A 24842-nucleotide genomic window follows, 5' to 3' on the forward strand; every position below is an offset into this window, starting at 1 on the left:
AGCAGTCACTCTATATTTTATTATTTTAATAAGTTATATTACCAGTATCCCCTGTATTGCCTAGATCACCTGAACAGCCATACTAGTCAGTCTAGAAATCCTTTAGATTATTTAATATATTATAGTATTTATTATAGTCTGATATTACCACTGTATCTATTAATAGATATATAGAAATCTTCTATTACTGTAGTTTCCAGTAGAGCTAATTTAATTAGGGTTTTATTAGATATACTATATAATACTTTCCTGAGTTAATATCACTATATATAACTATAGAATATAGAGAACAGGGCTTTCTATCTACTCAGCTATACTTAAGCCACATGCTGGCCAGTTAGTAGTTAGATAGATAACTATCAGTAAATCCTGATTATTATATATTTTTTATATCTTTAATATCTTCTTTAGCTATTTTAATAGAATTATAGCTTAACTATAGTAATAATTAATTTAATCTCTAGATCTTAAATATAAATTCTCTAATTCTCTAGTTACTGATTAATTTAGACTGTAATCCAGAATATTCTATTATAATATCTAGATCTATTATAATAATAATATAGAATTACTTAGCTAGTTATATCTCTTTCTTCTTAGTAGCTTACTTCCGCGGTTCTAGATATATTTTAAATTCTAGAAAATTATGCTATTTCTGGCTAATTACTTAATACTGCCGCTATCATGTCTCTATATAGCCCGTGGCTTTCTGTAAGCTCCGGATATATACAGTCCCTGTAGTCCAGGATCTATAGCTGGCCTGCTTATTAAATACGGTATTATCTGTCCTGTAGTCTTGCTTAAATCTTCTATATTTCAGATATACCCGCGAGATAGTAATAGCAGCATGCTAATAGAACAGAATATTTATCTTAATCTGCAGGTAGCTCTTTACCTCGCGCTGTAGTACTGCCTGTAGCTATTCTAGGTTTTAGCTCTCTTTACTACAGGACTAGAGAAATAGTAATATCTTATCTTATCAGCTATATATCCGCTGCTTGAGATTCTGGGCAAAGGACAGTACTAACTATAGATAGTATATAATAAGCTTACTGATAGGCTTAGATAGATAGCAGTAAATAATCTTAATAGAGTTACTTACTAAGTAGCCCTTATAGTATACTGTCACTGTGCTAATAAGTCTATTTTTAATAAAGATATTGCAGTACTATCTATAAACTGTATTAATATATTATAAGCTAAGCAGCTCTGTCACCTGCCCTAGCTAGTCTACAGTAATATATATCAATAGAAGCAGCCACTTAAGAAAATAATTAATCTACTATAGATAGTAATATATAGCTATACTTTACTAGACTATCTAAGACTTATTCTACTCTATATCTATAAACTTCTCCCAGAGCCAATTACTGCTCAGTATCCAGTTTATTAATTACTGCAGGTCACTAGTAGTAAAAACTAAGTAGTTTAATTAATACTGAAGAAAATTCTATCTATACCTGTTATTAGTAAGATTATCTTGTAGATCTGCTAGAAATAAATTTAGTACTATATTCTCCCGCGTCTTATTCTTATAGATTAAAAAGAGCTCTGCCAGATCTGCCTGTGCCAGCTCTATCTCTAAGTAAATAAAGTGCCAGAAACCGGTTATTATTAGATATAGCTCTTTGTATATCAATATCTGCTTATTATTACTCCAGTAAATAAATCCTTGGCTGGTAGTGATATTTTAGATCTTCTTGCTATATGTGTGCAGGCAGGTGATCCAGCCAAAGAGGATCCAGACCTATAAAGCAGAAAGCGCTCCTACATGGCATCCAGGATATCTGTGGGATACACTATGTCCCTCTTGTCTGCTATCTACACAGTACACTCAACTACCAGTATCTATATCATCTTTACCAGCCTGGAGAGGTAGCCTGTATACCTATATGGCTTATGGAAGATCTGCTTCGCAGTATCTATCCCTAGTATTATCAAAAAGCTGACCACTGTGCTTTTAAAGAGATTCCCTTTGAGGAAATAGTCCAGAAGGGTAATCAAGAAGTCCAGACAGGCCTGGTCCAGCACTTACTGCAATATAAGAGACCTAGATTCAGGCTGTTCCTTTTCCTGTAAAAGCTGCTTTGCAGCCGCTTCTATCTGGTCCAGGGCCGCGAGTTACGCGGTAGTGAGCTGATAGTAGAGAATTATTATCTGGTCCGGGCAACTAGTCCGGTACACAAAGCAGACCAGACACTGCTATACCTGCCAGTAGCACTGATAGATTAACAGCTTTAGATAGATCTGGATTGGACAGTCCTAGATACCTGGCCGCTATAGGAAGCTGTTAATATAGATCTAATCAAACTTATTAACACAGTAGTTATTAATAGTATAATACATGTATTTAATCAGCTGTGTAATACTCTGGCAAAAGAGAATAAACAGTGATTTCTAGGCCTGATTAGGCAATACTGCTAGAGCTGCTATAGTAATAAAGAAGTGGCTATAAAGATATTTAGACTATTGAATTAGCTCCAGCCAGAAAGAGATCTCAGTAGAGTCCTGTTATTCAAAAGTCCACTAATCTTCCTCCTGCTCCTCGGCCAGGTTACAGTCCAGCTCCAGGTTAGCCTAGGCCTGGATAAATTCTATCTGACTTATATCTATCAGCTTCTTAAGTTAATACCTGGCCTGGCTTAAGGGCCGGATCTCAAAGAAGGTATTTCCTGCAGTAGAGAAGAAAAAGCGCTGGCAGTAGATTAGATATTCTATTAGTCCAGTTAGTTTAGGTTTCCGGCTACTGCATCCCTACCGGGTCTCAGGGTGTGCTCGCAGTAGATAATTTCTCAGACTCTCCACAGCCTGACAGGCATAGTTACAGCGGGGACAGTCCAGACTAGGGAAGACCGGTAAACCCGGCATGGGAGGGCTGTTAGGCAGTGGAAATATACAGGGTTCCCGGGCTGGGTCAAGCCAGGGCCGCTAGAGCATTTCAGTCAAGGCTGCCCGGCAGAGCTTAGCGGTGGCAGCTGTTGGATAGGTGACATAGTAACTACAGAGATAGTCCTCCAGGCGCCAGGGGCAGACTGTATACTTACAGAGAATATAGATCCAGAGTTAATAAATTAGATTATAGAAGAATAGATCTATTTCAGGTAGATACTGGTAGAGTTAGTGCAGAAACCTGTATACTATACTGGTTAAGTTCCATAGATTATTATATAGCTCTGTTATGACAGTATCTCAGGATCTGGAGATTTAGGAGAGCCAGAGAGAAATGCTGCGTGGAAAAAGAGATTTCAGGGATAAAGATATTAATAGAATATATTATAAGTATTATAGATCTATTCAGATTCTTAAAGAGACTACAATTTATTTACCAGTTATAGTTCTAGCAGTCTAGAATATTAGTAACTGAGAATATTATGGTTCTAAGAATAAAGATATTATTTTTCTAAATAATCAAGAATATATCTCTCTCTTATATATTTTTTAAGTAATAATATAATACTTTTAATGTTGTTCTGCTCTAAATATATTTCTTAGTATTAATAAAGAACCAGAAAAAATTATAGCAGTTATATAACTTTAGATAATACTTAAAGAGAGTAACTAAATTTATATAGTAAGGTCTTAGATATCTTATAGATTATCAGATTCCGGTCATGGATTGATCTTGAATAGAGGAGAAGGAAAATAAGTGATCTTGTTGTTAGGAAAGGAAGAAAGAAAGAGGAAGAGAGAGAAGATATTGTTATTATTGTTATTGCTAAATTGCCACGCACCGCGCGGGACGGGAGCACGCGAGAACATGAAAGTTGGGCCAATGAGAGGGCCCGGATACCCACTGAGGGTACGATGCACCGAGTACTAGGGTATAGAAAGTTTGTGGACTTGAACGTCAACGATATCCAGGATACGGGCTAAGGTCAATAAGAGGTGAACAAATTCAGCAAACCCCGTATTTGTGACACAAGTATGAACAATAAGGATTCTCAGATCAGTTTCCAGGAAGCATCCCAGACGAGCATGATAATACCTGCCTTATATGACTAGTGTCATACATTTTGCTTTACCATAAGCACTCTTTTTAGCCATCTCTAAGAGCCTACCTACTGCCTGTAGATTGGCCCGGATTGGAAAAGGTGGGAGAGGGTAATTTCACGTCAGACCGGGCCATCTTATTAACAGTGATAAAGAAATTAATCTAGAGCTGATCTAGAGCTCCAATCGAGGCACGCACTCGTAGGGATCATCGAGGTGGGGAAGCTTCAGCGCAGAATTCAGTTGCCAATCTATTCATCTTGGTACCTCCACCCCCCGGGGGGCAATCTTAAAACGAATGTGTTGGTTACTGCCACCAAGGTAAATTCACTGGAAGAGAGAGCCTGAACATGAGGGAAAACAAAAAGGACATATACGAATCTTTTAAAAAGTACAGGGGGTAATATGCTGTGACAAATGTCACACATCATACTAAACAGTTCAATCTCCGTCTGTCAAAAAGGTATCCAAAGATGCCCCTATTCGTACGATAGGAAGCATAGGAGGCTCGCTCTCGAGCTCAACATCCAGAACAGCCGGCCCAACAGCTTCTAGCAACCATTGTATGCTATCCTTCAGATCTTCTGGATACTTGCATCGACGTCCCAAGCAACCCATGCTTTTCGCTAGAAGAGCAAAGTCAGCATTCTGAGGATATGCATGTGCACAACGACCGTTGTAGTAGGTTTGCTGGAACTGGGTGATCATTCTCTGCTCATGGTTATCGAATATAAGGATTTTGACTGGTATCCCGTGTTGTGAAGCCGTCAGGAGCTCCTCCATTGTCATGTTGAAAGAACAATCTCCATCCAGATCAACAACTAACAAGCCTGGGCAGCCGAGTTGAGCGCCAATGGCAGCGGGCAGTCCAAACCCCATCGTGCCCATGCTACCTGAAGTAATGAATGTCCGCGGGTACCGCCACTGATAGCAGCGCGCAGCCCACATTTGGTGTTGGCCCACCCCGGTAGTAATGATCGCCTTAGTAGGAAGCATCCGGATCTGCCGATTAAGCTCATTCACAATATCGTGAGGCAAGATTCGTGTTTGATGATTGTCGGCGTGCTCATTTACGAGCAACGGGAACGGATTGTTCTCTTTCCATGTTTGGATTTGTTTTAACCAGAGGTTCCGAGGGCCTTGCTGTCGGATTTCTGATATTAGAAAAGGTAGGATATCTGTTAAATCCCCATACACCGCACCGGTAACCTTAACAACCTTGTTCACATTTCTGGGCTCAATGTTAAATTGAATAATTCCGCCGCAGTTGCTTTCCTCTGCAGCTCGAGCCTTTGGTGTGAAACTTGCTGGATCAGCAACCGCACGTTCGTCAAGCCTAGCGCCCAATACCAGAATTAAATCAGCATTTTGCACAGTATAGTTTGCGTATACTGCTCCATATGTTCCTATCATATGGACGGCCTCGGGTCGGCTTTCATCGAAACTTCCCAAACCGAGAAGCGTGGTAGCAACAGGGAGATGGGCTTTTGCTGACAGTTGGGCAAGCAGTGCTGGCCCATCATGACTGCTGAGAACACCATGGCCAGCAATAATCACTGGCTGTTCTGCACGATCGATCAACTGCGCTGACCAGCGAATACTTTGTATGGTTTCGGCAGATACTAGGTCTTCTATAGTGTGGGTGCCAAGAATACCAGGGTATTGCGGTGCGAGTCCTAAAGCTTTTTCATATGCTTTGCGGCTGAAAATCGCCGAGCTGACATCTTTAGGGACAGCTACCAGTACTGGTCCTTGTCGACCGCACATAGCTTGCTTAAAGGCATATTCTAGCGACAAGGGCAGCTCCTCGATTGAGTTCACAACAGTAAGCCACTTCGTGCATGGCTTAGCAAAGGCCTTAACATCTATTTCCTGAAAGGCATTCGTGCCTTGCGCAGTGGTCGGAACTTGGCCACAGATAACTACCATTGGATTCCCATCTAACAGCGCGTTTAGCATGGGAGTTGCTAGATTGGACGTGCCTGGACCGGACGTTACAAGCACCACTCCGGGCTTGCGGGTTGCTTGGGCATATCCTTCTGCCATATGGCCAGCACCTTGCTCATGATGAGTGAGTATAAAGTGGAACTTGTCCGTATTGTATATTCCATCAAACAAAGGGAGGGCAGCGCCACCAGGGTAGCCAACTGTACCACAATCAGTTACATTACGTCCCCGATGAAAGTGTTGAACAACCGTTGCGTTGAGACTCACAAGCATAATCAACACCAAGAGTGGATAGGAGATAATGAAAGACCTCACCACCCCTGAGCCCAACTAAGTGTTCAAAATTCATCTCTTCTTCCCTAATGGCAAGCACAGATTCCCGCGGATAACTCAACAGGTCAATAACATGTAAGGGTAGGGCGATGTCTCACGTTTTGCCAAAGGATTAAGCCACTCAGCATACACGCCTACGCCGAGAAGTCAAGCACATTTATACTGGCACGCTTAGTGAACATCACCCCGCTTCTAGATGTCATGTTCCTACCCTGACTTGTGCCGCAGGTCTAGCCAAGCACTTCCTTACAAACGCCCAGAACGTTCTATATTCTAGACATTCCTAAAACGAACGAGATTACAGGAAAAAATAAAGTCTCATGTTACATCAATGATTTTTCGTCGCCGGGGTTATGAAACCGGGCAAGGTTTCGAAAGGGCACCACGGTAGCTCTGCATCTGTCCCGAAGTTTATTTTTTGCACGCAAGTATGAATCATAGACGTGGCATTTTCGAACTTTTCGAACTTTACGGAGGAACTCCGTACACATCCCCTACTCTCGTTCATCATACCCTGTGCGTATTCTGCCCACAGGAGGCAAGGTACGGAGTACTCCATCCTGTATTACCCGCCGCTTGATAATTTCTTAGTCTGACAGGTGCGTGTGTGTGTGTGTGTGTGTGTGTGGGTGGGTGGGTGGGTGGGTGGGGAGTCCGGGTAACCTTATCGGATAAGTCCAAGTACATGACACACCACGCAGCTTGTTTGCGTCACCTCGGTGCCGGAAAATGGTCATATCCTATATTAATAGACATATAAATCATTGGGCTGCTCGCTTACATTTGATTTATGCCGAGCTTCTTGTCACGCTCATTCAATACGCTCTCCCCGCTTCCTTGGGTGAACGCACCTATCGGATATGATGTACTACATCGCAGTGATCACTGGTGGTAGTAAGTGGCATGGCGCCGTGTCTGGTAGAAGTATCACAGAGATTGGGCTAACGCAAACTTGGGTACAGCCAGCGGGATCGGGCTTGCTGTCGCGCAGGCTCTGGTACGCCGCTTGACATGGCGCGTGTATATTCTGGGCACAAACCAAGAGCGCGGCAGCAAGGCCGTTGAAGGACTTCCCGGCGCCTATTTTCTCCGATCAGACGTGAGGGACTACCATAACCTGGCAGATGCTTTTCACGAAATATATAAAGAGAATGGCAGGTTAGACCTTGTCTTTGCCAATGCGGGTATTCTTGAATCATGCGATTTTCATGCCCAGCATCCAGAAAACAGGGTGCCACCGAAGCCGGATCTGGAGGTTCTTGACGTGAATCTCGTGGGGGTCGTTTACACCAGTTACTTAGCCCTGCATTACTTTCGTCAGTCGTCCAGGAATAACTCGGAGGCTAATTTGGTCCTCACGGGAAGCTGTCTATCTTTCTACCCTTCCACCATACCACTCTATACAGCAGCGAAGCGTCAGTATCTTCACGATCTGGTCCTTAACAAGCATATAAAGAACAAGAGCGGCTTACACTTTTAACAGACGCATTAATTGGGTTCATGCGGTCCATCGGAAAACGCTGTCATGACGAGGGCATTCGAGTCAATGCTCTTTGTCCAGGGATAGTGCAGACGAACCTAGGAAACGCGGACTCATTCAGAGATATTCCCCCTGACATTTTCGTCCCGATCGGTGAGGTTGTCCGCGTATTATTACTTATGGTGGATGGACCTGATGTGACAGACAGCAAGGGTGTGCAGGTCTCGGGTTCTGAATTCTGGAGTCGAGCTGTAGAGGTCACCCGGAAGGGCTACTATTTTCGGGAACCTCCAGAGTGGTCCGACGAACATATGGCTCGCACGATGACTCAGAGTTTTCTACAGTTGTAATGTTACATAGAAGGCAACGGGGAAGACTCAGGACTCGTCGAGGTCTACGGTCAATAACACAAATAACACATTGCGTACTTTCCTTCTGAGATATGCTTTATTGCTCTGGAATGTATCGTGTCCACGTGCAGCCAACCTCACTACTCACCGGTGAATGAAAAGAAACTCAGGCGTGGAGATAAAACCAAATGCAAGGAAAATCAACTAACAGATGGGTCAAGTGAGTGTTTTGAGTATTTGCGTAAAGCACCGTATACGGCTATGCTCATGCGATCAAACAAGGCAGCATTGGGGGCTGTGTGGCATGTCTATACTTCAACTTACCACTTTCCAACATACGGACGATCTTAGTTGGAAGGTCCTACAAGCTTGCATTGGGAGGATACAGCAAGAAGAGGCTCATTAATCATACCTTCAGTTATGCTCTGATTTTGGCCTCATGGAAAATTCTGACAAGTTCAACCAGGTGACTCGATCTGTTGAACAGAGCACGCTGGATATATAGAATCAGTAGCCACGGGTGACTTAAGTGGGAGTTTATAATAGCCATATTGTATTGAAAGGACGGGTCTTCTCTGTGTTTAGAAGATGGCCAAGATTATTAATTGAGAATATTCAAAGCGCTGGCAACTATTATGCGTACTTTTACTATCTTGTGTTATGGGTAGACTTGTTAGGCCCGCGGGTTGAGCCGGGTTTTTCAGGTTTTGCAACCCAGCCTGTTGGGTTTGGGCCGGGGTCAAGATTGTATACAAACCACCCACGGGTCAAAATATATATATATGAACCACCTGCGGGGGCCTATAGCTGTAGATCCTTTCCTAGTAGAGTAATAATTTATATTCTTGATAAAATACAGTCTCTTAATACTGTAATTTATTTATATTACTATAGGTAAATAATATATTTACTGTATTTTATCTCTTGGCAACCCGCGGGTTAATCTGTTGACCCATGGGCTGGGATAGTCAATAACCCGGCCCGGTATGGACTTTCATATACATAAACCCAGCCCATTTCTTGGCGGGTTGGGCTGGGTTGGGCCGGGTTTCATGGGCTGGGCCTAACAAGTCTAAGCTAAGCATGGTGATTAGACTTGTTAGGCCCAGTCCACAAAACCCGGCCCAACCCAGCCTAACCCGCCAAGTAATAGGCTGGGTTTGTGTATATGAAAGTCTATACCGGGCTGGGTTATTGACTACTCCAGCCTATGGGTCAACGGGTTAACCCGCGGGTTGCCAAGATATAAAATACAGTAAATATATTATTTACCTACAGTGATATAAATAAATTACAGTATTAAGAGACTATATTCTATCAAGAATATAAATCATTGCTCTACTAGGAAAGGATCTACAGCTGTGGGCCCCCACGGGTGGTTCATATATATATATTTTGACCTGTGGGTGGTTTGCATACAATCTTGACCCGGCCCAAACCCAACGGGCTGGGTTGCGAAACCTGAAAAACCCGGCCCAACCCGCGGGCCTAACAAGTCTAGCCATGATATTTTAAGTCAACGCAAGACTTGACTTGTATAGACTGGTGATCAATGTATTACGCCTGGATATTCAGACAGGAGCTCTGTAAGTGTTAGCTGCCTTGTATTATAGTACTACTATACCTAAACAATGAATCCAAAGTGATTCCTAATATAATCTTATCCGGATTCAATAGTATGACCTAAACTGAGGTCTAAAGACATATAATAATATTCTGTAAATAGCTTGAGTCCAAAGGGCCAGGCCTATTAAGTACATATACTTAATAGTTAAGAAAGTGTAAACAAGTTGATTACTAACTTAATATCAAAGATATATTCTAAGTAACAGTTAAGATTAATCATAAAGAACTAAACTAAGTATATGAATAAGTGTTCTTATATACTCCCATCCCCTATGTCGCTGCCATAACATATTATGTTGCCGGTATGTCATATCATGTCACTGACATGTTCCGGTTGTAGCGCCGCCATGATATAGCTTGTCGGTGATATATTCATGGCCACGTGACCTGGCTATTATATATACACAATAATTACTTATATAAGTAGGTGTCCTTTGGTGCTTTTCCCTTCCTGGCACTAGTGCTTAGTTCCTTGACTGTCGTGTCACTGGTTCTGCCGCCTGATTCCGCGTCCGATAAGTGCACTAGACAAGGGTCTGTAACAAATATATTCTTAATATTAATATCTTATTTTAGTCCCTGATTATTTCTGAACTTTCTTAATTATGGTATACTACTTCTCTTACATCACGCAGTAGCTATGGCACCCTAATTATCTATTTATCCAGTCTATAAACAAGGGCAACCACGAGTATATTTATTAACAGTACAGAAACAAGTATCTAATACAGTTTAATAGTAGAGGCAGTAACAAGCTACTTATACAGCTGAGTAAAGTACTAAGTTTAATCAGTATTATACCCCTACTACTACTGCGCTGACTGAGATTAATCTATCAGTAACTATCTACTTTCTTCTAGGTAAAATAACTGCTACTGCCTCTCAGTTCTCTAATATTACCAATTGATTCTGCTTCTGATATTATATTCCCAATTACCTCTGATAAAGAACTATCTATACCTGTTACGGGACGAATAGATTGTTCTAACCTAAGCGTGCCTATTGAACAAGAAGAAATAGCTAATTAACAGAAATAACATATCGTACAAAATATTTGTGTGGTAAAGGCTTGGCAGCGATGCCTTAGACAGAGCTTCCCATGATATAGGGCTGCCTGTAAGTCAGTCCCATAACATAAGGCCTCCCTCCCTCTCTCCTGTGTAGGATCAATTATATGAATTCCAGTGAGGAATAAGGACTTAGTGTTATTTTCTGAATGGTGTTATTATGCGAAGTGTATAACTTACTTTATTAGAAGCTAGTTGTTAATTTGTAGGATTAGCAGATATATAGATTATATATCTATTATAACACTATAATCTCTAGGCATGTGATATAGATATATCCAGATCAATTATTATACAAGTATATACAGTTTACTATAGGTGATTTCCGGGAGTTTGTATATAGATTAACTGGGGTGACCTGGCAGATATTGTGCCAGAAATTGATATTTAGCAAGATTCCCACTATCCCGTGGCACACGTTATATAATGATCCCACCTAGAGTACTGTAGGATAAAGCTTTTTACAGGATTAATATACCCAGTGGCCGGTAAAGGGCCCACAGTGGATCATGGAGCAGGTCCGGGCCAAGCCTGACGTGCAGGCACATTTTATTTATTGCTGCCAGCCTATCCAGTTCCAGCTGCAGTTAGTAATGCAGTATTTGCAGCAGGTGACCTGATTTAAGAAGAAATTAGCCGTGCTCATGCATATTATAGACAGGCAGCCCAGCCAGGCCCTGGAGTTATTGAGCTTGCAGTATATCAACCTACTAATTTAGAGCCTAAAACACCTCATAATTTAAAGCAATTACAAAAGCAGGAAGCTACTTTAAAAAAGCTACTTAAAGCTCATACAGAGAGCCCTGTAAGGCTGTGATAAAACAGCTTGTTAAAGACTGTGAACTAGCTCTAAATGAAGCTACTATTGCAAGGCAGGAAGTTAGGGAACTACACACCGCGCATGAAAAAACGCTTAAAAAGAAAAGGCGCTCTACTAGGCAGATTCCTATAGAATCAGGCGCTTCGGTTAAGGAGGCTCAGGAGCTTATATAAAGCAGGAATTCTACTAATGGAACTATATCTACTACCTCCATAGATATAGGTCCTGTAGTAGAAAACCAGCATGTACGCGCTCCACCAAAGTGCTCTGGTTGCGGTATTCTAGGCCATAAAATAACTCATTGTCCTAATGACTATTTAAACTTTCTATAGAAATGCAGATTTTTCGGTGGTTTGAATAGCTTCATTTCTAGGAGGCGCGAAAAAATTGCGAGGGTTGACCTACCCGGTTGCGTGACCCAGCCGCTTACCGAATACGTTACGTAGACTGTGCGGGAAACTGCACCAGCCTACGTCTGCGGTGTCCCGTATTCTACCCGCGATGGCCCGTAGAGTGCGGGGGCCACTTATATAGAGCTTTGGCCTGCTGGTTATTGAGTAGTTACTAGTCCTTATATTGCTGCTTCCTTAGCTGCTGTTTTCCTTGATGATGTCTTTGCAGTGTATGTCGGTCAACATCAAACTCTTTTGCAGCTTTAGAATAATTAATTGATTCTCCAGGTCCCACCAAATTGATTGCTTCTATCGCCGCTTCAATTGGATCCATATTCATTGAGATATGAGGTGTTGTAAACATGAAGTCTAAAAGTCGGTGAGTAAGAGAAATCGGGCGGCAGGCGGGAGCGGGCGGCAGATGGGCGGCAACGTTAGCGTTTATGGTGACTCCCATGCAGAGATAGGCCGTTGCTTTCCATCTGGGCTTTCCTGCTCCTGAATTCCAAAACGTTATACAGCGAGGCGTCAGTTCCAGCTAATAGTCAGTATATGCATATTATTGCAAGTCCTGATATTTATCCAACCAACAGCACTGAGACGACGCTCTAACCCTGGGCGCTGCCTAGGGAACAGCCTATAAATGACTGAATATAGCCAGAAGACCCTAAGGCACGAGATCCATGAAACCTAGGTCAATATCTAATTGCTAAGATAGCAAATATTTTAAGGATAGATCCCTCAGCAGGATTTGAAGAAGTAGTGGGGGCTTTTCCCAAGACATTTCCAGGCATGATACTAGTGCCTGCAGAGGAAGAAGCCCTCAAGCAGGCAATGGCCTTCTATAAGGCCTAACAATGTGGCCAGATTGTTAACGCCTAGAGAATGGACATCCGGTGCAGGCATTGCATGGCTAGAGTCCCCAGGCACCTGGAGAATCAAGCATGTATCCCTAGGCAGGAAAAAGAGGTCTTGGATGCAGAGCTAGTAGGTGTATGGCAGACACTTGAAATTTCTAACCAGCTGGGATATAAAGGCTTCATTAGGGTTCTAATAGGCCCCCGGGCAGCGATAGCTCGGTGACGAGACAATATGGCTGCTCTAAGATAAGGCTGGGCAATCAAGGCCCAAGATACGGCTCAAAGGCTTGAGTATTAAGGATGCCAAACCACCAGGAAATGAGACAGCGGATTAAGCTGCTAAGATAGATGCAGAAAATGCACAGAGATGTAGACAGGAGCCTCAGTCTAGTATATCTACGAGGTTATGCAGAGGCAAACCAGAGACGACAATGGCTTGTATAGGCCCTGGAGAAATGATCCCATAGGAGCCAACCGCGCTATCAACCCCAGAAAGGATGGAAACTAGATCCGGTGACAGGAGCAGCACCAAAGCAGCTCGCTCGTCGATACTATCAGCTTAAGGTTGGGCACGCAGCAATACCAACCTATCTGAGTCAGATAGGGGTCCGAGACTCATCTAGATGCCAAAGCTGCCAGGCTCCACAGGGAACAACAGGCCACCTACTAGTGGAATGCAGACAGTGGCGCCACCAGAGACAGGCTCTGTACAGGGCCCTAGTCAAGGCAGGGGGTATCACCACCTGGATGGGGAGAAATAGCCCCAGAATGCCGCCTCTTCAAGAATCAGAGAGCTACTAAGACTCTCATGGCCTTCCTTGCAACAACAAATATCAGCTGCTTCCCAGGGGAGGTAGCTAGGGAGATAGATAGAGCCTCTAGGGATAATCTTTGGTGTCTAGAGCTAGTAGAAGAAGCAGAAAGTAGAGGTGAAGGATAGTAGTAGGGGCCATCTAGGCATGCCTAGATAACACCCAGCAGGTAATAAACACTGAGGAGGGCATAGCCCAAAAGCTCTGGCACAGATAGGCGGCTCGGGCGAGGAAAAGGATTAGAATGAACACACAAACGATAGAGGGGGCTGATAGAGCCCCTAAGGACTATTTAGAGGCAGTGGCCTAAGGTACTGCCTAGACACATGTGTCTGTCATAGCCAACGGCTCGATACGGACGTTAAACTTGATTAATAATAATAATAATGCGGGACGTACTATCTATTGTTGAGTAAAAACGGCAACGGTCTATCTCTTGTGGTATATTGAGTAAGCTTCTGTTGATGCGTAAACATTATCAGCTCTCTTCTCTGAGCTGCACTAGCCCCTCCCCTCTTGCATTCCTGCTTTCTTTTTGACCTTTGGCCGGTACTTCCGAACGTGCAGTATATACGCATGCCCAGGGTACAATACATTAAGTGACCCATGATCCACCCAGATATGGCCAAGTTCGGTGTGAATGTAGAAACCTCTCCCAAATCATGATCAAGGTCTTCGAGTCACCAAATATGACCAAGTCAGATGCATATACTATACTATTATTCTACAGTAAAACTAATGTATACTACGTGTAGGATGGATTGGGATGACGAAATAATTAATCTTCAGGCTGTGCATACCGACGGAAACGTCATATCCGTTACTCAATCAATATCTAAGATACGTACTCCGTACTATTACTCTGATTCTACACATAGATCCTTCTTTAGGGGGATAACCTTGAAGAAAGGCTTGTCCGCTATAATGACTGGAGCGTAGAGGAAAAGTGTGTAGGGTACAGTATCTGTATTCAGTATAATGAATGATCAATTAATCTTTCAAAGACCCGCAACCAGGTTTCCCGGTTTCCCTCGTCTGTTTTGTCCTTCAAGAACAATTATGTTTCATAGAAAATAGTTGCGGCCCTCACGTTCGTTCTGGGCCAAGTGGTTCAGTCCCATAGATTTTGCTTCCTCCATCCTTCAAAACTGGTAGCTCGCTCGGCTGCTAGCTATTCCCGCTATTCTTTTGATTTGATTGGGGAGGGAAGCGCCGAGCTGGTAAAGCCAAACTTGCGTCTCCTTCCTCTCCTAGAAAAGTTGTGTCATGACTGGAAAGTCTATCGGGAGGATACGTCTGGACATCTGTAAGGTACAGTCTTTTCTGAGGTGTACTTTTTTGGGGCCCTCTTTGACACCATATCAGTAGGGTTACTTCCTTGTCACTGTTGGCATATTTATTCGCTTTACATCTAGAGCTGTAACCTTTTGATTACTTTCAGAAAGATAGGGAAGAATAGGGATTCTGAGAGATATAGAGAATTTTGTTGCTGTTATTATTATTATTATTATTATTGTTTATTTTTGTTTTTTTGAATACTGCATATAGAACTCCGTTGGAATCTTTGGAATATTGCCACTAAGGCGGGAGTGGATGTTATAGACATAGCGGGGTTAGGCTGAACCACTAAGCTAAAAAGACCAAAATATCGAACCTCTTGTTCGATATGCCTAACCACCACCTATATATGATGTTATCGTAACAGCAGGCAGATGAGCTATTTCTAATGTTACGGGATAAATAGATTGTTCTGACCTAAGCGTGCCTATTGAACAAGAAGAAATAGCTGAAGAGGAAAAGACAACAGAAAATATAGGTCAGGAATAACTAGCAGAAACCACGTGACCATAGCCACTATGTGGCGTGTGTTGCGGGTTCAACTCGTAACACTAAAAGAGTGTATCTATATTCTTTATCCAGACCTTGAGTTATTTAATAGAGCTAAAAGCTAATTAAAAGAGTAATTTTATAAGATAATTAAGAATATATAAAGAGCTTAGAAGAGGATTATTTTAATTCCTTAATAAGATCTATAGAGAGCCATGTGAATACAGTTTTAGAGGCAAAGAAATAGTATACATGCTATTAGTATAAAATAAAATATATACTATTCTTTATATATAATATAGCTATCATATATTTGAATATCTTATAAAAATAATAATATCTGGTTGTTCTATGTGAGATTATGATGTTTCGATTATTATATATATTTTGGTGGTTGCAGGAAATTACGTAGACTTTTGTCCAAGAACTATATAGGCTGGTCTGACTTGGGCGGGACAAGACACGACAACATTTATTTCATCGCGAATTGCCCTCATGAGTGGCTGTTCGAACACGTAGCAGCTGTCGTGCATCATGGAGGCGCGGGCACCACAGCGTGTTGTTTGCGAAAATCCAAGCCAACACTTACTGTTCCCTTTTTGGGAGAGTGACTGGCTAGGTCAAACTATTTCACTGTTTCTGGAAACTGACAATTTAAATAGTCAACCTTTCTGGGGTGCTATGGTTGTTGAAGAATCAAGCTTTGAAAGGTCGCTGCAGAGATATTAGTCGCCGATGGGTCGATTGACAAGAAAAGTCTCACCATGTACGTGAGGAGGCTGGAACCCTCGAAGATTTTCTGTCTCGTTGCTTTCACCTACTCATGAAATTTTTAGGCATGCAATCAACCCAATTTCGATCGAAAAGTGCCGATGGGATCCTATCACAGGTGGAGCCTCTGCCGTGATGGCCACCACCACCGACCTCACCACGTCGATTCTAGGGACGTTTTACAAGCCTATTCAGGAGTTTCAAGATTACCACGAACGCCGCAAAGATCGGCACTCAAGCAGTAGATCTCAGCAGGCCTTGCAACGGCCCGAAAGAAAGTTATCTGTCCGGAGCATGTCGACAAATGATGAGATGGAGCCCCTGGGTCTCAATTCTGCCAATAGCATCGGCTCCATAACCACCACAGCTTCGGACTTTAAGAACAGACCTGATCTTGGCGGAAGAAGGCTCTTTGGTAGGATGGCCGGCGCATTGGCTAAGAGCCTGGGCAGCTTTGTTCCTACCGCTTTTAAGGGCTTGGCTGTTGACATCCCGCTTGCTTTGACTGAAGGATTGCGCAACCTCCCTCGATACTACGGTGAAGAGCCCCGGAATCATGGTCCTGTTACTGACATCAAGAGCGGATTTACCGTCGCTGGGAAAGGATTTGCGGTGGGGATGGCGGAGGCATTCAGCGACATAGTCGTCAAGCCACAACAAGGTCTTCAAGAGGATGACGCGAGCGGTGCATTCAAGGGAATTGGCAAGGGCATGGCAAATATGGCACCTAAAGCCGGTTGTGCTATGCTTGGTCTCATAGTAGACCCTGGTGCTGGTATTGCGCGGAGTATACGGTTGTCGATTCATTCCCGGACGAGGAAAATGATTGCTAAGGCGCGGCATAGTGAGGCCATATGGTTACTAGAAAGCGGCCAATATACAGGAACGGACAATATAGTGGCCACTTTCCAACAAAAATTAAAGGGCAAGAAAGGCTGACTGCTCCACGGAAAGGAGGCATGCACAACATGTAATGTGGACTGTATAACTAAGCTACGAAATACATATGGGAACAAGGGAAAAGGATGGCTTTCGACATTTATCTTGCGCTGGTTATTGTTGGAGGCGGGAATCTTAGCCAAGAAGTCGTTATTGACCGTACCCTTGCCACTAACTCCCAACCTATCAAAGGTCTTGTATGAGATCTCCACTAGCTTAACAGCATACTGCTACTTCTACACACACACAAAGAGCACCTATTCTAATCCCAATAGACCCTTCATGTATATACTGTACGGCGTAGGTTAGCACAGGCATTTCGTCCCCTAACAGTCGTTCGCGTTCCAGTGTGCTCGCTGAAACATTCTTTTCGTGGATTTCTTTTTCGCTCGGTGGATACGCACTGGACGCCCTCACGCTCTCCATAACTGGCCTCGGTGTCCGCGCAACGAGCGTTGGCCTGACCTGTGCAACAATGTCCTCGGAATCCAGTTTTCTTGGGATAGCCCCGTAGACGCATGGCGTTAGCGACAAGCTCCCGGTTGGGCGTCCCTACGCATAGTTTGGACCATCGCTTCCCCTAGTTTAGGCGTACTCACTGCAAAGACTACAGACATAAGGGGGGACTTGTGGGAGGAAGTGGGGTTTAGTGGTCTACGGGCGACCTAGCTGCTTCGTGATTGGTAAACGTTGCGCCTTTGCCTTTCGTCGATGAAATGGGAAACCATCTGGCCCCTACATAAAACGCGTCGAAACTCGACCGGTGGGACCACATCAAGTCAATACAATAGGACTGGCAATGTTATGAGAGCATTGAAAATTGGCAGCACCGTCTTCCACTTTCAACCTGATTATAGGCAGTCCCACGCATTTGGTATTTACATATATATATACTTTGGGAGCACGCTCGATTAGAAGGATAACTTCTCTATAAGCAACCAAAAATTTCCGGTACTTACAAAAGGGGTCATATGTTCAGGAATATTATCTCAATTACACTAACTTGAGAGAAATGTGGCCATTCAATTACATACTCCCCGAGTAGTACCTTTGACACCATGGGGGGTGGAGCTGCATATGATCATAGTGTAAGCATTTATTGTACCCTTTTTTCTACTCCAGAGTAACATAATGTCCTTAGCAGCCACCATGGTATAAGCAGCCATCACCCACCTGACTTGCGCGGCAACTGCTTAATGATATACTCTTCAAGGGGACCTCAGCTTTTCGGCGAACAACCCATGTATGTATGTCTGTCAGGATTTACCTATGCTTTATTAGTTCAATAGCCTCGTAGACATTTTCCTGTGCCCGCAACTGGGTCTTGTCGTTCCTCTATGATAGTGGTAGTTTCCATCAAGCAAGTCTACTGAATGTCTATAATATATTTCTTTTTGTTTCTCAAAGCTGGTGATAGCATCATAGTCTTGAGAGCAGACCTGTAAATTACTGTTCAACAGCATAGGGGTTATAGGGCGTCGTTCTCTTAGTCGTAGGTGATTTCCTGTTCATAAGATTGCCATATACTAGATGTGAGGCCGAAGAAAATAAACACGGTTACTCTTGAAATTGGTGCCTGCGACTGGGCTAAGCTTGCAGTGCGAGAATATCCAGTCTTATTTTGGTCAGTACATGAGCAGAAAGGGGGAAAGGTTCAGATTCAGAGACACTGAGTTGGTTACCAGGTCAGGTTTGACCGAACGCCCAAGATTCAACAGGTGCACAGAGAAGAATGTCGGACGAGGGCAAGGGAACAACCAGAAGCTGTCGAGTTTGGCTTCGAATTGTCATCAGAACTGGCCCAACAAGAGACATGGTTCGGTAATGTAATGCACTTTGGTGGTTAGCCTAGTGCCACTGCCACCACTTCCCTATGAGGTAGATATGCACGAGCCTTGTGGAGTACGCACTCGTTCTCTTAACCTCGAAATATTACGATCGATAACCTTCCTTGGCCACTAGGTTGCCCCCTGCTAGCTTTACTTGTCAGGTCACCTGTCAGCTCGATTTCCGCAGATTGTTTGTCGCCCAAGCTATCATTCGTCGTGGAACTCTGGGTGAGCGATGACTGCTGAAATTGGCCACCCCCCAACGTTGCTTCATTAGACCTGATCTTCACAAGCACCCAGTCTTTGTTGATTGGCATTAGACCCTCACAAACTTCTTTTACACAGTTCACCTATTGCGGTCTCCTCACTGCCTACAGATAATGGTACTGCGTATATCATGTCGGGAAATGGAAAGGCTAGTCACGAAAAGCATGTTCGTGCTTGAGAAACAGAAAAGATCCACATCACTGGTATAGTCCATGCGCGGAGTGGCACAATCATATTTGACTGACTAGACGTCTTCTTCATCGTCGGTATCAAGTGCATGGGTGTCTTCAGGCGCTCTGGTTGCCACTACAGTTTAGGATGGCCTTTTAGGCGCGGTCTTATACTACATTTTCACTGGCAAGGTATCACAGCGGGTGCGTTCAATTCCATCTGTATGGACCGATTGCGGAGCATCAGCTGCTTTGCACCTGGATAGGTTATTTCGTATAGGATTATTGGACTAATTACAAAGATTAACAAAGCTCGGGCCGCGAACAGAATAGTTCCCTTGGTAGACCGCCCATCGGTCAGTAGTTCTCTAGAGACAAGCCTAGCAAGACGCGCCGGAAGGAACGTTCTGGCACTTGGTGCTCCTCTTGCCGCCGGAGATGCTGTTGCCAGACCAGGTCCAGTTGGTGCAGCTGCCGGATCCACAGAGGATGTAAACATCGGTGGCGGAGCTGGTCACGGTACCGGTCACCCTGTTGAAGGTGATATCGGAAACCTTGACGCCATTGGTGGGAGTGCCCTTGGGGCTGCCGTTCTCGTAGTCCTGCTGAACGACGATACCGTACTCGGTGATACCGTTGAGAGTGATGTCCTGAAACTTGACCCCGGTGACGGAGCCAGTAGCGCCGTAGACGGTCTTGATACGAGCACCATTCTGGGAGTTGATGACTTGGGAGTTGGAGATGGTGACGTCATCGACAGTGTTGTCGCTGCGGCCGCCGACGGAGCCGATGGAGAGACCATGGCCACCATTGCAGTAGCCATTTGAGAAGGTGATGTGTTCACCGGAGTTGACGGCGAGACAGTCATCTTGGTTGTAGACGGTAGCGCCATCAATGGTGATGTAGGTGCTGGAGCCAATGTCAAAAGCATCTGTGTTGTGGCCCAGGCTGGTACCGGCGGAGTTATCGATGAGCACGTCCGTGATGGTGAGGTTGTCAGACTGAATGCTGAAAGCCTGGACGGGGGTGTTGTAGATCTTCAGACTGCTGATGTTGGACTGGTTCAGCTCGTGGGCAGCGAAGAACTTAGGCTTCTTCTTGCCGCCATTGCTACCCTTGCCATCCCACCAACGGGAACCACCGCAGTCAATCTTAGCACCAGGGTTCTGCTTGACGGTGATGCTGGTTCCGGACATGGAGATCAGGGGGCCAGCCCATTCCTCGTAGCCGAAGGAGGTGGTACCATCGAAGATGACCTTTTGTCAACATTAGCCGACGGCATCCAACATATCAATCATGGAAAACCCTACAGTGGCGCCGGCCTTCAGGTCAGTCAGGTCTAGAGTCTCACCGGCGGGGACGGCAATGTTGCTCAGGGTGATAGTGGAGCAGGAGGCCTTGCCGGACTCGACCGCCGCGGCAGAGTTGAAGGTGCAAGAGCCGCCGGGCTTGATATCAGGGGCAGGAGCAGCAACGACTAACGCAGCGCCCATAGTGGCGGCCAATAGAGAGGATTGAAAGAGATGCATGGTATGAGAGTGGAAGTGAGTGGCTGGGTTGTGCTTAGAAAGATCCGACAAGGTTCCGGTCAACGGATATCATGAAAAGTTGTAGAATACGAAAACAAAACGCGGAAGGAGCGCAGATGATGACAAGAAAAGATTCATGGTGAGGATTTCTGAAGCTTTATATACACATCGATCTGCAGTACGGAGACAGTGAAGCGGACGATGACAAGGGCCACCTTGCAAGCGTCCACTGCAATTCGGATAAGGCGGATCAAACAGAACGGGAAAATAGAAGAAACGATACTGAAAAGGACAGGGTAAATTGCAAGTTCATCTATTCAGGTGGACAATGGATACTGCATCATGTTCTGGGGCCTGAATCCTGAAATCCCAGTTTGATACGTCTGCACCAAAATGGATTAGATGTCTCCACTGGGTCTCAAAGCTTCAATTGAAGTTTCCACGAATCAGGAAACTCGCCGAGCCATTTAGCGCCTCTTACATGTGCTTAAGCACCACTTTGGCCTCCGAGTCGTTGGAGAATGTCTTAGAACCTCGTCTTCTGAATGAGTATTGAAGATATCTTTTCAGGGCTAATATTGGCTACTTCCAAGTAAACAGGCTCTACGGCACCTGGTCATTAAAATGCAATTAATTGGGCCATTCATATTCGTCCGGAATCCGGGCGGACATTCTACGGCTCATGTTGTGTGATGTTCGAGGGTGAAATGGATGACAGTATCGTTGCATTAATTCCGCTTCTTCCAATATGGGGCAGTGTGCTTCGTAGACGAGGAACCACCTAGAGATCTACCTGGAGTTCCCAATACTGATAGAGAAAAAAGTAGCCCTACATCTCGTAACGTACTTATCGGACTTTTATCCTCTAGACTCCAAAACCAGACTGCGCTGGTAAAGTTCTCAGGTCACCGAAGGCAACATAGACTAGTTACAGGAACAATCAACTGACTCCCACTCATAATTCTCCTTTCTTCAGAGATGCTTTTTTACGGCCGTCTATATTTGACATACTAGACCAGTAGACATACCACAGGGACTGCAACAACCCAAGTTCCCCGGTGCAGGACTACAGGTTCCTTAAATGATAAAGCCGTCCAATCATGACTGTTGTGCCCCTTAATTCATGAGAGAATGGCGCCTAGGCACAATCCCTTTCAGGACACGCATGTTTTGTGCACCGCGTTTGAGTGCCTAGACTCTACGCATGTCTCAGTTAGTCTGTGCTCAAGGATTCATCACGACTTCGTCTCGTGGAAAATCTTTTCCTTAGAACTAATACATCAGAAATATTTCCAATGGTCAGCGGTACTCCCCGCGTTTCTCCAGTTTTTCCCTGGGTCTGCATGAGAAGGTGTCATTGGTGGTTAAATTTGGCGCCACGGTTGACTTTTTCTGCAGTGATGCCTGGATGCATCAGCTGCGAGTATGTGATGCTTACAAAATACCGCACATATTCCCATGTTATGATAGGCATGCTTGCAGATTAATCGGCTAACTGTGGCGCCATTCTGGATTGAAGGGTTGGTGTGGATGCAGGGTGATTAAAGCCGATACGAATACATGACCTGATGATAGGTTGCATAACCCCAAAATAGGCAACAGAATTTTGATCCCGGCCGGAAGTCTGACACGCACTGTATCCTTCTCATCTTGATCTTTAGTTATCTCCATCTAACGGTAATGGATCCACTTCTCGTCTTCCTTAGTCTCTCGGTCCACGGCTCACGGAAAGGGTGAATCTTGCGTATTCTAAAACCAAAACAGGAGAGAAGATAATCTGGCCCTCTCCTTGGGCTCTGGCCGGTGAGTGAAGAGATTATCGAATAACGTCAGCGTCCCAACATCCCCATAATGTTGTAATGAGCGCAGAGCACAAGATTACTGGCTTGTTCAACATAAGGAGATTTCCATACAAGAACGAGGGTCAGTAGCTTAGGCACTAGAGGATATGTTCTGAATTGTACCATTCCAGCCCGCAAATGCCGTCTGACACGGCAAGGAAGGTCGTCTTTGTTTGCGACTAACGTGCATTTAGGTCCTTATATGATATATGGACTCCGAGTAGAATAGTCAGAAGACAGCCCGGGATACCTTCATCACTTGTTACAAGCTAAAGGCAGACTTCCGTCTCGACTTTTGGTCTTTCATGCTGCTGCTGTCAACTGCAGCAATCACCGTCGCACTTTTGTTCTTCAACCTTTCATTTGGACCGACCCAGTTTTCTTCTTCTCACACCCCCTTGTGCGACAACATGAGCCAATTCTTCTCCATTCCGTAGAAAGGACCCTTATCGTGGACGAGCTAGAGATTCTTTACAGAACCTAATCTGCCAATCTCTCCAGTGTGAAATGAAGGAGCCTTACTTGTTTATTCCAGAGCGATTACTTCCACTGGCCACCGCATTAATAGGCCCAATTGACTATCTCCTAAATCACAAACCAGAGTATTTATCTTTGATATCTCCTTCTCAAATCCCCCCTTCAGGAACCATGTGTTTTCAAATAGCGCAAATATCAAATAGAAATGAGCGAGAATAGTATATGACATACCCTCAGAAGCCCCAAACCCCTCGCTCAAGTGTAACATGTAAATAAACTCACGAGGAACAAAATTTGGCCAGGACGTGACTGCCGAATCTTCCATATCAGCTTCAATATCAATTGAAGCCTCAATATCCGGCTCGCCCCTTGAAAAGTGCAGTACATGCAAGATACGCATATACATTTCCTCCAAGACGTCTATAGTCCGGGAGTGTATATCCTGCTTCTCCGAGAGACAACTGTATGAGGAGTCCATGGAGGTCGGAGTACCCATACTTGCTGTGTTAGTTGTCAAGGTTCGCAAATTCGAGATGGCTTCATAAGCGCCGCCTGAAAATCGTTCTAACCGCGGTGCATAATGGTTCAGACGAGGGAGGGATGGTGTAGATAACTGTGGATGAAACTTCCAGTCGTCGTTTACATACCGGTAGTGTAGGAAGGCCCTCAATCGACTCTGTCTGAGTGTGTGCCAATGCTCACCCACGACAATTGTTAGTCCACGAATAAGGTGGAGCCAATCGAGACGTGGCCTTTCGGGATGTACAGTTTGACTTTCTGCTGTAAGGCTTCCCAGGTCTCTGAGACGGAGGGATGCGAATGCGAAGGCAACGAGTAAGAAAGATCCGCAAGATACAGCTTCGGCATTGGCAGCTGATACTGTAGGTAATTCTTCTTGGAACTTTCGTAAACCTTTCTGGTGGTGTTCTATCACAAATTGAAGATCTATTAGAGCCGGTTTGTTGAGGTCTCCGGCCACCGCATCTGCGTCGCTGACGATGTCGGTGTTGTTTTGATTTTGGCACTCCGATAAGGCCTTTTCCACTAAAAGATGAACGCCGGCCAACGACAGCACTAGATGCATCAAGAATTCGTTCTGCGACGCTAAGTCTGGAATAACGCGTTGCCAAACCATTCCTCTTTCTGAATTTAAGCTCATCTTTTTCGCTGTGTTCAGAAGATAATATTGGAGAAGCCGCAAATCACACATATTAAGGTCCCGTAGCCGTGCGGACGAATCGTCAACGGGTCCTGGCGAATGAGACACATCAAATTCCAAAGGCTCCAGAGTACTGTGAGACGGACGTGTACTTGGATGCGGCTCAGTGTTTGTTGAGCTATTAGTACTGGTATGCTCGCTTGGTTCTACGGAGAATTTATCATATATCAATGATCCAAGTCAGCGACATGGGAGTGTAGCTGGAAACGTACCTGGAAATGAACATAGGCTGCCCCTTGAGGAACAAGCGCCACATACGGGTCGAGCTTCATCACACTAAATGCAATCAGCATCGC

At 44.4% G+C, this 24842-nt stretch overlaps 5 protein-coding genes across 5 annotated transcripts; 2 read left to right on the plus strand and 3 right to left on the minus strand.

The window, feature by feature from the left end:
• Positions 1-4431: 4431 nt before the first annotated feature.
• On the minus strand, positions 4432-6286 carry BDW43DRAFT_314684 (thiamine pyrophosphate enzyme, N-terminal TPP binding domain-containing protein; the record flags this gene model as incomplete). Its single annotated transcript, XM_032047865.1, has 2 exons — positions 4432-6137; positions 6205-6286. The coding sequence occupies 2 exons, from the start codon at positions 6284-6286 to the stop codon at positions 4432-4434; spliced, it is 1788 nt and encodes a 595-aa protein (XP_031896484.1).
• A 669-nt stretch (positions 6287-6955) lies between these two features.
• BDW43DRAFT_322038 (uncharacterized protein) lies at positions 6956-8100 on the plus strand (the record flags this gene model as incomplete). Its single annotated transcript, XM_032049467.1, has 3 exons — positions 6956-7164; positions 7233-7685; positions 7754-8100. Exons 1-3 carry the CDS (start codon positions 7131-7133, stop codon positions 8098-8100), a joined length of 834 nt encoding a protein of 277 aa, XP_031896485.1. The 5' UTR covers positions 6956-7130.
• An 8310-nt stretch (positions 8101-16410) lies between these two features.
• On the plus strand, positions 16411-17214 carry BDW43DRAFT_314686 (uncharacterized protein; the record flags this gene model as incomplete). Its single annotated transcript, XM_032047866.1, has 1 exon — positions 16411-17214. One exon carries the CDS (start codon positions 16411-16413, stop codon positions 17212-17214), a length of 804 nt encoding a protein of 267 aa, XP_031896486.1.
• Positions 17215-19860: 2646 nt separating this feature from the next.
• On the minus strand, positions 19861-21009 carry BDW43DRAFT_302938 (glycoside hydrolase family 28 protein; the record flags this gene model as incomplete). Its single annotated transcript, XM_032045329.1, has 2 exons — positions 19861-20736; positions 20791-21009. 2 exons carry the CDS (start codon positions 21007-21009, stop codon positions 19861-19863), a joined length of 1095 nt encoding a protein of 364 aa, XP_031896487.1.
• Positions 21010-23028: 2019 nt separating this feature from the next.
• BDW43DRAFT_185969 (uncharacterized protein) lies at positions 23029-24650 on the minus strand. The gene has a single exon (XM_032038948.1). It carries the CDS (start codon positions 24535-24537, stop codon positions 23377-23379), a length of 1161 nt encoding a protein of 386 aa, XP_031896488.1. The 5' UTR covers positions 24538-24650; the 3' UTR covers positions 23029-23376.
• Between the last annotated feature and the right edge of the window lie 192 nt (positions 24651-24842).

The sequence above is a fragment of the Aspergillus alliaceus genome (assembly GCF_009176365.1).
Source record: "Aspergillus alliaceus strain CBS 536.65 unplaced genomic scaffold BDW43scaffold_50, whole genome shotgun sequence".
In the NCBI taxonomy this organism is placed as follows: Eukaryota; Fungi; Ascomycota; class Eurotiomycetes; order Eurotiales; family Aspergillaceae; genus Aspergillus; species Aspergillus alliaceus.